Source organism: Entelurus aequoreus, linkage group LG04 (genome assembly GCF_033978785.1).
Source record: "Entelurus aequoreus isolate RoL-2023_Sb linkage group LG04, RoL_Eaeq_v1.1, whole genome shotgun sequence".
In the NCBI taxonomy this organism is placed as follows: Eukaryota; Metazoa; Chordata; class Actinopteri; order Syngnathiformes; family Syngnathidae; genus Entelurus; species Entelurus aequoreus.
The window spans coordinates 64,119,936-64,137,385 of record NC_084734.1 but is presented as its reverse complement, the minus strand read 5'-3'; the positions used below and the strand labels follow the sequence as shown (position 1 = coordinate 64,137,385).

At 38.8% G+C, this 17,450-nt stretch overlaps 2 protein-coding genes across 6 annotated transcripts in view; both read right to left on the bottom strand.

Moving 5' to 3' along the window:
- The window catches only part of LOC133648925 (mucin-2-like), a 111,499-nt gene extending 102,022 nt beyond the window's left edge, over positions 1 to 9,477 (bottom strand). For 2 of the 5 annotated variants that reach the window (XM_062045467.1, XM_062045469.1), the window contains exon 1: positions 9,357 to 9,477. In XM_062045467.1, coding sequence (XP_061901451.1) covers positions 9,357 to 9,421 — 65 coding nt within the window. In that variant the 5' untranslated portion in view covers positions 9,422 to 9,477. The remainder of the gene's footprint in view (positions 1 to 9,356) is intronic. The other 3 variants (XM_062045470.1, XM_062045468.1, XM_062045471.1) reach the window with 3 other exon arrangements.
- A 950-nt stretch (positions 9,478 to 10,427) lies between these two features.
- Positions 10,428 to 17,075, bottom strand: LOC133648924 (m7GpppX diphosphatase-like). The gene is made up of 6 exons (XM_062045465.1): positions 16,795 to 17,075; positions 15,161 to 15,311; positions 14,955 to 15,100; positions 14,773 to 14,886; positions 10,963 to 11,073; positions 10,428 to 10,879 (listed from the first exon to the last, which is right to left on the bottom strand). Exons 1-6 carry the CDS (start codon positions 16,990 to 16,992, stop codon positions 10,613 to 10,615), a joined length of 987 nt encoding a protein of 328 aa, XP_061901449.1. The 5' UTR covers positions 16,993 to 17,075; the 3' UTR covers positions 10,428 to 10,612.
- Positions 17,076 to 17,450: the final 375 nt, after the last annotated feature.

Below are 17,450 nucleotides of genomic sequence, written 5' to 3'. Positions count from 1 at the left end.
TTTTTCGTTCGTTGAGCATTAAAAGACTTCAAGATGCATTGTGCCTGGATCTTCCTTTTTTGCATACTGGAATCTTGAGAAAGACCAGAACATCCATCCATCCATCCATCCATTTTCTACTGCTTGTCCCTCTAGAGGTTGAGGGGGGGCTAGAGCCTATCCCAGCTACACTCGGGCAGAAGGCAACTCAGAACATGTAGATTAAAATAATCAAAGGTTCCCTTTAAAGTGCAAACTGAACTCAAGGCCCGCACTAAAACAGTTACGACATGTCAGGACTCTTATCAAATTTACAATAATGATGGAACCCTTCTTTGACATTTCAGATTTCTTTTTTCTTTAATAAATGAAATCATGGTCAATTTAATTTGGGTCTTTTAACAATAATTTAAGAACAAAAGATAACTGCTGTTTACAAATGTGTGTTGAATAATTCAACATTTATAAGGTATAGTAAATGACTCCATTGGTAGTCCCATTGTTTGTAAATGCACCTTTGTCTTCAATTTACAGCACTGAGCCTGTATGAGTGGCTGCATCTCAATCAGCTTGCACATCTGGACACTGCAGGTTTTCCCCATTCCGCTTTGCAAAGCAGCTCAATCGGGCGTGAACAGCTCTTTTCAAGGCCAGCTCCAAATTCTCGATTGGATTGGAAATCTTCTGGGCTTTGACTTGCTCACTTAAGAACATTTACCTTGTTGTCTTTGAACCAGTTCTGAGTAGCTTTAGCTGTATACGCTACTTTGGGTCATTTGTCTTGCTGGAAAATAAACATTCTCCCAAGTTGAAGTTCTCTTGCTTGTTGAAATAGAGCCTCCTGCAGAATTTGCCCATATTTTTTTTGCGTTCATGTTCCTCTACCTTTACAAGATTTCTAGGGCCTGCAGCCATCTTCATGCTTCATGGTGAATTTTTGCAGTGTTTGGTGTTTGCTAAACATAGTGTCTAGAGTAGACTCTAGACCAGGAATATTCAACTAAATGGTTTTGGGGGCCCACATTATCAGGAAAATAGGGACATTCACTCTTAGTCATAATTTGTATATTACAGGAAAACCACCGTCCTCTACAGTAGACATTTGATTTGTTCCTATATGTTTTGTCAGAGTTACAGAATCTACTACAAAAATGTGAGTCTCTCAAGTTTTTGGAACTGAATTTATGGGCACTAGCTGAATGACCCAAACGATGAAAAAGAGAGAACCTAAAATGGAACTTTGAGGAACATTACTGGTATAACGATAGAAGTTGAACAAATGACTGCATCTGAAGTAAACAAGGTACAGCAACACCTTAGTTACTAGGGGTGTGGGAAAAAATCGATTCGAATTTTAATCTCAATTCTCACGTTGTGCGATTCAGAATCGATTCTCATTTTTAAAAAATCGATTTTTATTTTTGAATTTATTTATTTAAAAATGTTTTTTCTTTTTTTTAAATTAATCAATCCAACAAAACAATACACAGCAATACCATAACAATGCAATCCAATTTCAAAACCAAACCTGACCCAGCAACACTCAGAACTGCAATAAACAGAGCAATTGAGAGGAGACACAAACACGACACAGAACAAACCAAAAGTAGTGAAACAAAAATGAATATTATCAACAACAGTATCAATATTAGTTACAATTTGAACATAGCAGTGATTAAAAATCCCTCATTGACATTATCATTAGACATTTATAAAAATGAAAAAAATTAACAATATTTTCACAAAGTCATATTTTTGGTTCATTTAATAGTTAAAACAAATTTACATTATTGCAATCAGTTGATAAAACATTGTCCTTTACAATTATAAAAGCTTTTTACAAAAATCTACTACTCTGCTTGCATGTCAGCAGACTGGGGTAGATCCTGCTGAAATCCTATGTATTGAATGAATAGAGAATCGTTTGGAATCGGGAAAAAATCGTTTTTGAATCGAGAATCGTGTTGAATTGAATTTTTTTTATTATTTTGAATCGAATCGTGACCCCAAGAATCGATGTTGAATCGAATCGTGGGACACCCAAAGATTCACAGCCCAATTAGTTACATAAATCACATTAAGAAAAAAATTGGAACCGCCAAAAAGGAGAGGACTTAAAGGGGTATCTTGAGGAACACCTTAGTTATGTATATCAAAGGTTTGGAACCCAGTGTTCTATGTTTGCTAGCAAGGTTAAAATGTCAATGCAAGGATCTGCCAATCAGTATGTGTTCATGCACTAAATTAAATTCTCAAATAGTTTGGCACTAAATAAGCATCCTAAAACCCATGGAAACACCTTAATCCAATCATGTTTGGTTTTTGAAAAGTTGGATTAATATATCTGGAATATGCAAATGGAAACCAGATCTCTCGAGTGGGTGTGTGCTGCTGCAGGGGACCCTTTTTATCGCGTATGCGCCAGCCTCAAAGCGCAGGATATGACCCAGAAGCAGATACCATTCAATAAAACAGACAACAACTGGAATGAAGAGGAGAATGTTTATTTGTTGTATTCCACACAACTGGCAAAATAGTCAAGAAAAATAGCAACCTTTGGATTTAAAACTACTTCCATTAATCCACAGAGCCTGTGTCAATATTACAGAGGACATCATGTACTACAGTGCTAGGCTGGTGACTTGCAAGGAGCCACAGAGGCTAGTGTGATGTCATAGGTCAACCGGAAAAGCAATATAATAATAAGCGCCCCCCCCAGTGTACGGATGGCTCACCGCGTATGATCAATAGTCGCATTAGAGAGTGTGCATGGACACTGGGACTTCACATGAAGGTGTGAAAATACTAAAAATATATATATATATATATATATTTGAGAAAACAGACTAATTTAGTGCATGGAAACGTAGTGAATGTATTTACAGTGATCCAAGTTTCTCTATACGTGTTTTTAGGAATTTGCTGCAATTCGGGGGACGGTATGGTGTCATTCCCAGGATGGATTTGGACCCCAGGCCACCAGTTGAATAGCCCTGGTCTAGACTGATGGCCAAAAGTCTCAATTTTGGTCTCATCACATCAACAAACCTTTGAGAAAATTCTTTTTTAGTGCATATGTTTGTCAAAAAAAGCCAAATTACTATGACCATGATTTCATATATGAAAGCAATGAAAGGCTGAAACATCCAGTATTTTTACTAGACATTGTAGCTTTGAGAGGGTGCCTGCCAAAAATATATCATTACAGTTTCAACATCAATGCAAAAACCTCAAGGTTGGCAAAATTATGCAAATAATAGATTACGCAACATTGATGCCAAAGAGATATCATGCATGCAAGTAGGCCTAATTAATAATGACCCTGTGATTTATTTTAATTTAATTTTATATATCTGCTCCCAAAATATGTTCCATCAATGTACTGGTTGTAATAAAATCAATTCAAAGATAGAGCCAGTTGGCTCATCTTGCTCTGTCTGCAAGTTCCGCCATCAAATCCGATCCAATCCCATCGCCTATTATCCATCTGTCGATTTGGATAGTATTCCAATACCAGATATCGGTTTGCTTTAATATTATTATCATTATAGTTGATTTTATATGAGGCTATAATAAAGTCGTCTTTACTAGCAAGTATGACATGTACAAGTTAGGGATGTGCCAATCGATGGACCACTGATCAGTATCGGACGTTTTTTATGAAAAAGAATGTGATAGCCATTAGCCGATTAATGTATTTTAATGCCAATCACAATTACTTATCCCCTCTTATTTTTAGTTCTCCGTCTGACAAGCTAGCAACTAATTATGTGACTCTATAAACAGTGTGGAGCCACTTCTCCAGGATAATGATAATCCCCTCCATTACGACAAAAATACTGCATTTCTTACTACCTTAGGTATCATTATCACCTATTATTATCACTGGAGGACATCACACAAAGGGAAAACCAGGAGCAGGCATGCTAATGGATAAAGTAACCTCTAAGATGGCTTTAAACAACACCAAGAAATAAGTGCTTAGTAAAGTTTAAGAAGTGTAGATGAAACTATGTTACAGCAGAAAGTAAGCAGTTATTAACAGGAAATTAACAAATAGATTAATGAGAGTCTAGAGAGAGGATAATATAACATTGGCCCTGTTACACTGTACACCAAATCAGATTTGTTTGCCCTCAAGTGAGACAGAGCTGACATTTTTTTGCCAGTCTAAACGCTCCAAAGTGCTTCAAATCTGATCGTTTGGCATCAGACTCAGGCCACATCAGGAGGTAGTCCTGAATCTGATTGGAATCTCATCTTTTCAAATGTGACTTCAGTCTACACGCAATGCGACCTGAATGTGACTTTTTCGTCAGCTTTGGGCGAGCTACAACACTCGTAGGCACGGCAAAAGGCACAGTCGCCAGTGGAAGTGGATATTTCATCACAACATCCGGTTTCGATGACCAAAGTCTATTCAAGACGACCAAATTTTCGGTGCCTCACTTGTCAATAGTGCACAAATAATAGGCTATATGTAATATAAGAATATTTATTTTGATTCCGAAGAAATAGATTGTTGAAGGACCGTATTTGACACTGGCGTAATTCCTTACATGTGATTTGAAAAATAAAGCTCCCGTAGATCCACGCTGATGTCTGTGTCTCCTCTACTTAACAGCTATTAAAAGATTAGCACTCCAAAATATTTTACACTATATACATGCATTCATACATTATATTACATTAATTTATTTTCACGTAAATAACACAATTTTAAAAGTTGGGGTGACTTTTATTCTATTTTGTAGTAGTAGCGACTTCCTCTCGGTCAAATTCCTTTGTTTTCACTTTATCGCACTGCGTATTCAAGTGACGTCGAGGCCACATTGGGGCCACATTAGGGCCTGTGGGCGTTTACACTGGAGTCTGATAAAAAAACACATTTTACTTGCAGTGTAAACAGTCAGCTAAAAAAAAAAATCTGATTTAAAAAAAAAAATCGGATTTGGGCCGCTTTGGCCTGCAGTGTAAACACAGTCAACATAATATAACTACAACTCTTTATGTGTCAGCCTTGTCCTAGTCAATACATAACATGTAAGAGTAGGTCGGATCCAACCATACATTGGTGGTGTCAATACCAAGGTTAGTGTCAGTATATGATCGATAGTAGCGAGATTAGGTCGATAGTTCTATTTACATCATTTTTGGGTGGTTCTAGTTAATGTTTACAAACTCGGGGACATTTTCAATGGATAGAAGAGGAATTTTAGATCAAAACCCAAAGGAGATCAAAAACAAAAGGAATTATATCAGTAGTAGTTCAGTTACTGTGTACTATTTACTGTTTTTTTGCTCAAACAATTGTAGGTAATGCAAGAGAATAAGGAGCCAGTTATATATACATACATACATACATATATACATGCACACACACACACACACACACATATACACATACTATATACACAGACAAAAATAAACATATACACACATGTCACACACATACATACATACATTGATACATATAAACAATTATTGTTCATACATGTGATTGGTATTGGTAGATCTCAATCGTGAATGATCGGCATTGGAATCGGCAGCATAAAACCCTAACATCCCTAGTACATACAGTATGTATAGTATACATGTACTGTATGTAGTAATAGGCAACTTGGAGTTAAGTATACGTTAAAAGGTCAAAAAAGGAAGTGAGAAAAACTAGAAACATCAATGTGTATGGTAGGTTTGTTGTCGCTTATCATTATCAAGGCGTCACATGATGCATTTTGTTCCAATTGGATTTTCTACAATCTGGAAATGAACTGAATGAGGAAGATGGATCAAGTTTCCACTCCTCTGCAAGTGATTCAAACCAGAGAGTGTGTAAGAACACCCTCAGATGGCTTGGTTTGGTGTTTGGTCTACACAACTAGTGACTATTTGCCTACTGTAAAAAAATATGTCATCAGTGCATGGATGTTCCACAAAACAGAATAGATGTTTGATATAAACAACCCTTAGGTCATAAAAACAACAAATGCAATAAAACACTAACATTTGAGCGATTGGTAGTTATAATACTGTATATTGCCAGCTTGCTCATTCCAAAACACCTGATTTTTCCATACAAGTGACTTACTGGTGTTTGATTTCCCATAATGCAACCAATTTCATTGACTCTTTTTACAAGGAATATGCCCTCCAGGACCACAAAGCAATCATTGCAAATGATGAGTAAAATTCACTGGACAATAATAAATGCAGAACCATGAATCTGTGTTTATCTCTGCTTATTGTTGTTTTTAGAGGTTTTGCACAAGCAGGAGAGTATTTTTTTAGATAACAATTACGTGCTAACAGTGCACTCCACCGAGGGACAATCAATGGTGAAAGAGCTCTTGCACGGTGACATGTACACCGTGTCACTGTGGGCTAAAACAAACATTGAATTGTCTACTGATGTATGATGAGCGATCACGACCGGACACTGTACATTACAGTACATCTCTGCACACACTCACATGGTTTGTCCAATGACCTAGTGACAGATGACCTGATCAGCCCTCTAATCAGGATGCCCGAGAGACACACACACACACACACACACACACACACACACACACACACACACACAAACACAGCAAACCTATCCGTCAGATTACCAGCTGATTACCAAACAGAAATAATCCAAAACCAAAATCACACAAACCATAAAACAGATGCAGCAGGAAAATGTCGCTTATTAAAAATGTTGCAATCACAAATGCAAAAGGAAAAAAAGCTACAAGGACCAAAAAAACCCCACACACAACCCCCCAAAACTGTTTTGGAGAGATGTTGCATGCTCACAAAACAAAAAGGAAGATGGCCAGGTTATACCGGGGACGTCAGATCTGAGGGATGTCCGTCTTAAAAGACATGAGCATGATGCTCAGAAGAACGTTTTTGGAATAAAAAGATGTTAGTACATTTCCAATAATAACAAAATAGTACGGCCAACTTTTTTTCTGGGTCTTTAAAAAGGGGTATCCTTCAGGTCTGGCCCCCCTGGTAAACTTTGGTTTTGTGTTCTGTGAACCTGCAGCTATAGTGTTGCTGAGATAAGTCGATTTGGTTGTCTTAATCGAACATGAAAATTACCGTAATTCCCAGACAACTTTTATCTTCACTTGAACCTTGCACTTTATTTAATGTTGTGGCTGATATATGGATTTTTTTCATGAGCTTCAATTGCCACCAACGAATGTATCCTCATCAGACCAAATTTAGTAACATCAGACCAATGAGAGAGAGAGAGAGAGAGAGAGAGAGAGAGAGAGAGAGAGAGAGAGAGAGAGAGAGAGAGAGAGAGAGAGAGAAATGGGGGATACATTCAAATAACTGGCCATGGTGTACTAATGCGATTGTTCACATTAAATCAATATTTTATTCAGCCATTTAACTTGTTATGGACTCACCCTTATCATGGAGAAGACTGGACAAAATGTACAAAACGAAGCCCAAAAGCCTAAGGCGAGCGACTCGGCCATCAAAATAAGAAATGGCTGCCCAAAAAGTCGACCGACACATGCCGAAAACACAAGCCCGGCGGCGAGGTGACTTAAATCGAAAGGGAAAGCAAAAACGAGGCAGACAAAGCGCCGGACAAAGCAACCCCGAATCCCCTCAACTCAAGACACTGAAAAAACAAGGGACCCCAGCGTGGAGGAGAAGAGAGACGAAGAACGCGCTCAACGACCTGCTGTATGTCGTGTTATAAGTAATGTCTTTTGTTACATTTGTGAATGAAAACAATTTTTTGGGTCGATGTGTTGTTTTACTATTGACACATTGTACTTCGCCGCGATAGCCCGTTAAAGTATGTACATACACAGTGAGGAGACGCTTCCAAGTTACTAATCCCTGCCTCCATGGCAGGAAATAAGATACATTTCTTACATGTACCATTATCACTGGAGGACGAGGAATAGCTAAACATGCAACACACGCAGGAAGAGAGCACAGGAGGAGACATGACGCTAAGCTAACTGCTAATTTACCTTTTGTAACCTGTTTTGAAACATCCATCCATCCATTTTCTACCGCTTGTCCCTTTTGGGGTCGCGGGGGGTGCTGGAGCCTATCTCAGCTGCATTCGGGCGGAAGGCGGGGTACACCCTGGACAAGTCGCCACCTCATCACAGGGCCAACACAGATAGACAGACAACGTTCACACTCACATTTACACACTAGGGCCAATTTAGCGTTAATTAATTATAATTAATGTATTAGACGATATATTGTGATGTATACCCTGTTATCGCTAGAAGCCGAAATATACATCGCAATATGGATTTTAATCCATATCACCCGTCCCTAATTTGAATGCCAAACAGGCTATTTAGACTCAGGCAGTTGGGTTATTTACTGTGCCATGCATGCATGTGGAGCGTGTGCAAAGTAACAAATTGACTTTTTCTACATTAGTCGTTAAAAAATACTTGGTAAGGGTGGCACTAATTGCAGCATTTCTCTCATGCAGTTGTTATTTTGTATGGCTTTGTGTTTGTTTTGGACATGTGCAGCATTTTTCTCTTGCATTTCTCTTTGATCCTGTGATTTATGTGATTGCAACATTTTTGGGTTTTGGAGCATTTCTGTGTTTCTGCACACCTCAGTGGCCTTGTGGTTAGAGTGTCCGCCCTGAGATCGGTAGGTCGTGAGTTCAAACCCCGGCAGAGTCATACCAAAGACTACAAAAATGGGACCCATTACCTCCCTGCTTGGCCCTCAGCATCAAGGGTTGGAATTGGAGGGTTAAATCACCATAATGATTCCCGAGCCCAGCCACCACTACTGCTCACTGCTCCCCTCACCTCCCAGGGGGTGAACAAGGGGATGGGTCAAATGCAGAAGACAAATTTCACCACACCTAGTGTGTGTGACAATCATTGGTACTTTAACTTTAACTTAAAAAAAAGTGTGTATGCCCTCCTTACTGATTGCATAGTTTGTAATAACTCACATTAAATACTGCAATCAGGATCTAGACACAATGATAGCAGTGCCAGTGGATGATAATAAGTGTTTGTTTCTGATGATCCACCTGTTAATCAAACACTGGCATGTGACATATGATTCAAAAGAGAATAAACTAAATAAAATAACATCAGAATGATGCATGCATACGAAGTTTGGGTTGAATCACACGATTGTAAATAAAGTAAATGTTTCAAATATACATGGGATGTTGCAGAATGAAACTTGATCATAAAAAAAGTGTTTGTTGTTTTTTTTAAACTGGAGCCTCTCCACAGAAAATAAGTCCTGACTAGAGTGGATGAACAAAGTCACAACTACAACAAAGCACACCTATCGATCACCAATCATCCCGTCATCAGCGTTCATAACAAGGCCAAATAAGTTGCTTGTAGCGCAGAAGGACTTACCGTGTGTCCTGGAGCTCAAACGGCCTCAGAGTGAAGTCATCTCTCAGGGACTGTAGGCAAGACATCAGCGGTGTTGGTGAACTAATGATTGGATTATTTGTCTCAGTCCTGCCCAGCGTCCTCCGCTCTCTCGCGGTGCATTCAATGGCCGCTCGGAAATATGTGGGGGAAAAGACACCGTTCTGTTAATGGCATACATTTGAACGAAGACTCTTTTGAATTTAAACAATATTTTATGTTTAAGAATTGCAAGTATTGTATGACTAATATTTTGTAACTCTTAGAAACAAATTAACAAAATATTTCATCTTTACAGAGCAACACCTAAATGCATCGTGAATGCAACGTAAAACTCACTTTTTAGACATAAACAGATCCACAGTTCTTAATTTAAAAAAAACACACTTAAGTTTAAATCAGCAAAAAATATATATATATTTTCTAGTAACTAAATGAACTTCACTTTTTAATGTAAATGAAAGGATCGAATGTGCTGCAGGGAGTTGAAATTATTGCGCAATAGATATCTGGGTTGAACCTTTATTTAGACATAACACTGCCATCTAGTGTTGGTCAAAGTAACACAGACCTTTGTACTTGGCTTTATTGGTTAAAGGTATGTTAAAATAAATAACACATATTGTGTAGGGCAAAATGTCAAAGTTAGCCAGATTTTGCGGTGGAATTGGGGATATCAAGATACTGCTGAATTTATTACTTTCATGTCATCTAACCATAACAGCTTAAGACTTGATTAACAATAGAATACTAATACATGTTTTATTCTTAAAACCATGGATAAATATATCAAGTTGCTATTTTTGATGGGTTAGGATAAATGACTATAAACTTTATTACACCTACCAACATTGACACAGGTACATAAAACACAAACACAAGTAACTATGTTGGTTATTTTAATTTATATGTAGGGAAAAGCAGTAGGAAATGGATGAATGGATGGATGTAGTTTTGCAAAAAAACAACAACTAATCGTTGGTTAAGCTTGAACTTGTGTGTCAAACAGCATCAGTTTTCTTTTAAGCTAAGAATGTTAAACACACACACACACACACACACACATTAAAAAGACAACTATTTTTTTATTCACTGATTCAGCTAGAAAAAATAATTTCAAACACAAGTGTTTGCAGTTGTAATCACAATTGATGAAAAAAAAATGTCTGAATTGAGTCCCACTAGTTAAAAGGAATACTGAATATACAAAAAGTGTCTTATCCTCAACGGGTAGAGCGTTACAATCTCCCAGCTTCCTTAAACTGACTGAGCAGCCCGTCATCTGCCCGAAGAGGGAAGAACAGATTCCGTGTTTTATAGTAGTTGGGGTCAGACTGGAGGTTCTGAATGACATCTGCGAGGAGATGTGCACGCTCCACACGGCAGCCTGGCGCCTCAAAGTCCAGCTTGGTGAAGTGGACGTGGAGGTGGTAATAGGACGGCTGGTAGTGTAGGTAGATTCTCATCTTACTGGCTGGAAGGCTGTAGTGCTTCAGAATGGCCTCCTAATGGCACAAACACAACAGATTTCCGTTCACAACATAACAAAAAAGTCCCAAGTGCTTTAGTAAAGCTGGTGTAGCCGCACCTGTCCTTTCTGGAGTATGTTTTCAAGCAGGGGTAAATGCTGTGACGTCAGGTCTCTCAGACTCTTGATGTCTCTTTGATGTGTGATGGCCATCAAGTACAAATCATCCATCTGAAAGAAAACACATTATAAAACATTTTTACTCGTAGTAGATACCCCTTGGTAATTAAGTACATTTAGACAATACTGTACAATCAATTATTACATTATAACTAGGGATGGGCACAGAAACTTTGGTCCATAATGGCACTGGTGCTGATTTACACGATAGTAACTATACCGAAAAAAGATACCGAAACTTTGGTCCATAATGGCACTGGTGCTGATTTACACGATAGTAACTGTACCGAAAAAAGAAGCTATCTGTGCCATATTCCGGTGCTAAGTAAATGCAGGCTGAGCAACCTGCAACAAGTGCTTGATGGTGATATTGTGCAGATATCGTTCTAGTAAGTAATGTAGCGTCCCGACAGAAGCACACGGAGTCTGACGCTCTCTTTAAACTTTATTGCCGACTTTAACAAGCCGACAACAGCCTTCATAACACTGTTAGCACTAGCACGTCCGCAACTGTCGTCTGCACCGTAGTCAATGAGCTCCTTTTTCTCTATCCTTTTGTTGTGAGGCTTTCATGCTCCGCTGTTGCCATTTCTAATACAAAGTAGCGTATAGTTCAAACTTAAATCTGTAAGTTGACGCCATATGGAAGCTGCTACAAAATAGGACGGGGAGAAGACGCTGTCACAGTGGAGCCACGTAAACAAGGCTGCCAATAAAACAGTGCATCCTGAAGAGACGGTCAGAAAGCTGCTTGAAAACTGTCTGTAAAACATAATTTTGCAAAATGTTGACCAAAGCACCACCATTACATGTTATGTAGACCACAAGGAAGTTTTTAAAATGTAGGGGAAAAAATCATAATATAACCCCTTTATGTGAAGTGAATTATATTTATAAAGGGCTTTTCTCTAGTGACTCAAAGCGCTTTACATAGTAAAACCCAATATCTAAATTACATTAAAACCAGTGTGGGTGGCACTGGGAGCAGGTGGGTAAAGTGTCTTGCCCAAGGACACAACAGCAGTGACTAGGATGGCGGAAGCGGGGATCGAACCTGAAACCCTCAAGTTGCTGGCACGGCCACTCTACCAACCGAGCTATACCGAATTATTGCGCCTTATCAATCCGTATCAATCTGTTGTGGTGAAGAAGGAGCTGAGCTGGAAGACAGAGCTCTCAATTTACTGGTCGATCTACGTTCCCATCCTCACCTATGGTAATGAGCTTTGGGTTATGACTAGAGATGTCCGATAATATCGGCCTGCCGATATTATCGGCCGATAAATGCTTTAAAATGTAATATCGAAAATCATCGGTATCGTTTTTTTAATTATCGGCATTTATTTATTTATTTTTTTTATTAAATCAACATAAAAAACACAAGATACACTTACAATTAGTACACCAACCCAAAAAAACTCCCTCCCCCATTTACACTCATTCACACAAAAGTATTGTTTCTTTCTGTTATTAATATTTTGGTTCCTACATTATATATCAATATATAACAATACAGTCTGCAAGGGATACAGTCCGTAAGCACACATGATTGTGCGTGCTGCTGGTCCACTAACAGTGCTAACCTTTAACAGTTAATTTTACTAATTTTCATTAATTACTACTTTCTATGTAACTGTTTTTATATTGTTTTACTTTCTTTTTTATTCAAGAATGTATTTATCTTATTTTATTAATTGTTTTAAAAAGGACCTTATCTTCACCATACTTGGTTGTCCAAATTAGGCATAATAATGTGTTAGTTCCACGACTGTATATATAGCGGTATCGGTTGATATCGGTATCGGTAATTAAGAGTTGGACAATATCGGAATATCGGATATCGACAAAAAGCCATTATCGGACATCCCTAGTTATGACCGAAAAGACAAGATCACGGGTACAAGAAGCCGAAGTGAGTTTCCTCCGCCGGGTAGCGGGTCTCTCCCTTAGAGATAGGGTGAGAAGCTCTGTCATCCGGGAGGAGCCCAAAGTAAAGCCGCTGCTCCTCCACATTGAGAGGAGTCAGATGAGGTGGTTTGGGCGTCTGGTCAGGATGCCACATGAACGCCTCCCTAGGGAGGTGTTTAGGGCACGTCCGACCGGTAGGAGGCCACAGGGAAGACTATGTCTCCCGGCTGGCCTGGGAACACCTCGGGATCCCCCGGGGAGCCGGACGAAGTGGCTGGGGAGAGGGAAGTCTGGGCTTCTCTGCTTAGGCTGCTGCCCCCGCGACCCGACCTCAGATAAGCGGAAAAAATGGATGGATGGATGGATGGATGGATGGATATTGCGCTTTATAAAATACGGCAAGTTGTTTTTGCACATTTTCTATCTTTGTATTGCTGCAATAATTATGAAAATTTGTTGTGGATTGTATTTCTTATCTTATAAAGTATTACCTAGTTATCATGAATTTCATATCACTGAAGTATTTAAATTATCAGTCTGTTCAACTTGAATGTCACAAAATTTCACAAAAATAAAAATAAATTGTTTGTTTTTGTTTTTTTACAAAATGTGTAAAGTAATGGTTTGACCAACGTTCAAGCAACGTCGCCATTTTTTAAATACCGATCCGGTAGTAGTATCAGTTATAATGATAATGAATAATTAATTATAAAACACTTGGTCTGCCAGAGATCAAGAAGACAGAACGCGAGGGATCATTAGTGTTGCCAACTTAGTAACTTTTAGATACTTTTTATCAAAAACGCGATTTAACGGCAAATCTAGTGGATACTTTTGGAGACTCTGAAATGAAATGTTCATCTACCTTACTTTGCAAAGATGAGACAACGTGGTGATCGATCAACAACCTCTACACTGGGAAACCAAGACATGCAACTGTGGGCCTGGAACCCCACCAAAACAACATCAGCAAACTCAACTATATTCTCTGCATGCAGCCATCCTCAGCCTGTCATGTTCACAACCTCAGGTGGTCGGAAATTACGGAACTCCTAATTAACGCAACACATACCGTATTTTTCGGACTATAAGTCGCTCCGGAGTATACGTCGCACCGGCCGAAAATGCATAATAAAGAAGGAAAAAAACATATATAAGTCACACTGGAGTATAAGTCGCATTTTTGGGGAAATTTATTTGATAAAACCTAACACCAAGAATAGACATTTGAAAGGCAATTTAAAATAAATAAAGAATAGTGAACAACAGGCTGAATAAGTGTCAATATATGACGCATAAATAACCAACTGAGAACGTGCCTGGTATGTTAACGTAACATATTATGGTAAGAGTCATTCAAATAACTATAACATATAGAACATGCTATACGTTTACCAAACAATCTGTCACTCCTAATCGCTAAATCCGATGAAATCTTATACGTCTAGTCTCTTACGTGAATGAGCTAAATAATATTATTTGATATTTTACAGTAATGCGTTAATAATTTCACACATAAGTCGCTCCTGAGTATAAGCCAAACTATGAAAAAAACTGCGACTTATAGTCCGAAAAATACGGTAAATGCCAGGTTACTACACTCCAGCGTCAGTTCATCGTGTGACTTTTAAAAAAATACAAAGAGAAGTAAAGTTTGTAGTTCTAAACATATTTGAGTTGTTTGTATTTTTGGGTACGGTATAAAAAACAGATCGAATAATTTTAAGCTGTTGGTCACCACAGCTTTGGGGCAACTCTTTTTTACGACTAAGCAGGCTGGTAAGCAGACAAAAGAATAAGACAAGATTCCAAACACACATGCTTAAGAATAACAAGTCTGACCTGCTTCTGGTCCCATTTGAAATCTGGAAGGAGGACAAAACCAAGCTTAGGGTGTGGATCTTCAAACAGTATCCGCTCAGACTCTGCCTTCTTGTCCAATATGTTGTACACCCACTGAGGAGTGCAGATGGTGTCAATAACTTGTTTTGCACGACATGACAAAGTAGTGAAATGGCACTGACCTGCACACTGAAACTCTGCTTCTGTATGTAAGGCAGAGTGATGGACTTGTAGTCCTCTGCCGTTTCCTCCACAAGGAAACTTTCCTTACGCTGGTATTTCTTCACATGCTTCTCAGTAGCTGGACACATCACAGTCGCCTTGATCTCTGAAATCACAAACAAATCCTCAGTCTTTCCTCTTGACACGACATATTGTCTCGCTATACCATTGAGGTGTGGTGGCGCATGGAGAGAGTAGGTGCTGTAGATGTCATTCCTCATCTGTAACTTCAGAGTGGAAGCAGTGAAGATTTCAGCCAGGGCGTCTTCCCTGATGGGAGTCTTCTCCAGGATGATCACGGCATTCTGATCAGCAAGCTGATGTTTATGGGAGCAACACAGACAACATTTTATGTTAACAATGCATTAATATGACCTTGTCCCTACACACCGGGAAAGCTCAGCAGCGCATGCACTTTTTGCGTCGGATGAAAAGAGCACAGCTCCCTCCCTCCATTCTCACCACATTCTACAAAGGCACTATAGTGAGCCTACTGCCAAACTGCATCTCTGTCTAGACTGGAGCCTGCAGTGCCTCAGACTGGAAATCTCTGCAGAGAGTGGTGAGGACGGCCGAAAAGATCATCAGGACTCCTCTTCCTCCTATCCAGGAAACCGCAAAAAGCCGCTGCCTGACCAAGGCACAAAAAATCTGCAGAGACTCCTCCCACCAAGGACTGTTTTCACTGCTGGACTCTAGAAAGAGGTTCCGCAGCCACCGTAGCAGAACCTCCGGGTTCTGTAATAGCTTCTTCCCTCAGGCCATAAGACTCTTGAACGCATCATAATAATCCCCTCAATTCCCCCCAAAAAACGTTTTAACTCGCTGGAATATAAAGAAAATATAACATACATCCATAAACGTGGATGCATGTGCAAAAGTGCAATATATTTATCTGTACAGTAATCTATTTATTTATATCTGCACCTTATTGCTCTTTTATCCTGCAATACAACGGAGCAAATGCAACGACATTTCGTTGTTATCTGTACTGTAAAGTTCAAATATGAATGACAATAAAAGGAAGTCTAAGTCTAAGTGCCATGAATAGACATGGCTGAACTGTTCAGGTTTAAACTTTGACATTAAATAGAATAAGTACAGTGCAGTGCATGTTTGCTGCACGAGTTACACCTTTAACACGACTAGAAGATCCACATCCCACCTCCTCGGATTGTAAATAATGAGATGTAGATACTTGTTCTTATGCTTTCTGATCTCTCTATGTCCACTACTTGCTGTACTTATCCTACCAAGTCAGACCTACACTGTTTCAATGTCCATTTCTCTGATGATGCGATTGTTGATGACTGAAGTGTTGATATCAACCAAACCTACCCCCCCCCCACCCCCCCCACCACATCCCACACCCCGGATTGTAAATAATGTAAACAATTCAATGTATATACTCTGATGATTATCTTGTGTGATGACTGTATTATGATGATAGTATATCTCTGTATCATGAATCAATTTAAGTGGACCCCGACTTAAACAAGTTGAAAAACTTATTGGGGTGTTACCATTTAGTGGTCAATTGTACGGAATATGTACTGCACTGTGCAATCTACTAATAAAAGTTTCAATCAATCAATCAAAGATGGTTTAACCATTTCAAACTACTTTTTTGAAATACCAAACCAGAAGTCCACATCCACAAACAATACAACTGAAGTTCGTTCTAAATAAAAGTTCAAACGTAGATGTTTTAATTTTCGCTCAATTTTAGTCTTCATAGATCCTCAATAAAGATTGCGTTCTGAATTATCAAATCATAGTTAGTAAATGTGCATGTTCCACCTTCCCATGGACGTAGATGGTTTTCTCCCTCGCAGAATCACTCAACACGGCGGTGCTTTGAAAGCCAGACAGGGCATTTGTTTCGTTTCCATTCTCTCCCCGATCATTTTCACTGTCCGACTTCGCCTTCTTGGTTCGTTGCGATAGTTCATTTGTTGCCTCGAGGTCCTGTTGTCTTTTGGCTGAAACATCCGCCATTTTTGACGACGCTTCGCCACAATCCACAGAGATTGTTTATTTTAGAGTGAACGCTCACTCCTTTATCGCAATAAATCCAAATATCGCGCATGCGCTTATTTTATTTTACTTTAAAGGAATTATTTGCGATTGAAGAACTAAACACAGTACATCATAATACATAGTATACGGTATAATAAAATTATAAATCGAATGTATGGCTAACTTACTGCTGAATTCCGGAGTGTTAATTTATTTTTACGGGGCACCCTATTTTTCTAGGCATTGGTAATACACAATTTCCTTCATATTTACACAATAGTTCATGTATTATTATCTATTAAGAATCAATTAGAACTTCTAAACGAAAAACGAAAAATTATATCTCGATATATTTGTACTTAAGCTCGATATTCGATATATTTTTCGGTGAAAGTATACATATAAAGATATTCATTTTTGAGCGATATTCAGTACAA

What these genes read in the sequence shown, in the direction of transcription:
- LOC133648924 (XM_062045465.1), bottom strand. Translation starts at nt 16,992, where the DNA reads ATGGCGGATGTTTCAGCCAAAAGACAACAGGACCTCGAGGCAACAAAT. An exon ending in CCATCTACGTCCATGGGAAG is followed by an intron (nt 15,312 to 16,794) that starts GTGGAACATGCA and finishes CATAAACATCAG; the next exon opens with CTTGCTGATCAGAATGCCGT. An exon ending in TCAAATGGGACCAGAAGCAG is followed by an intron (nt 11,074 to 14,772) that starts GTCAGACTTGTT and finishes GTTTTCTTTCAG; the next exon opens with ATGGATGATTTGTACTTGAT.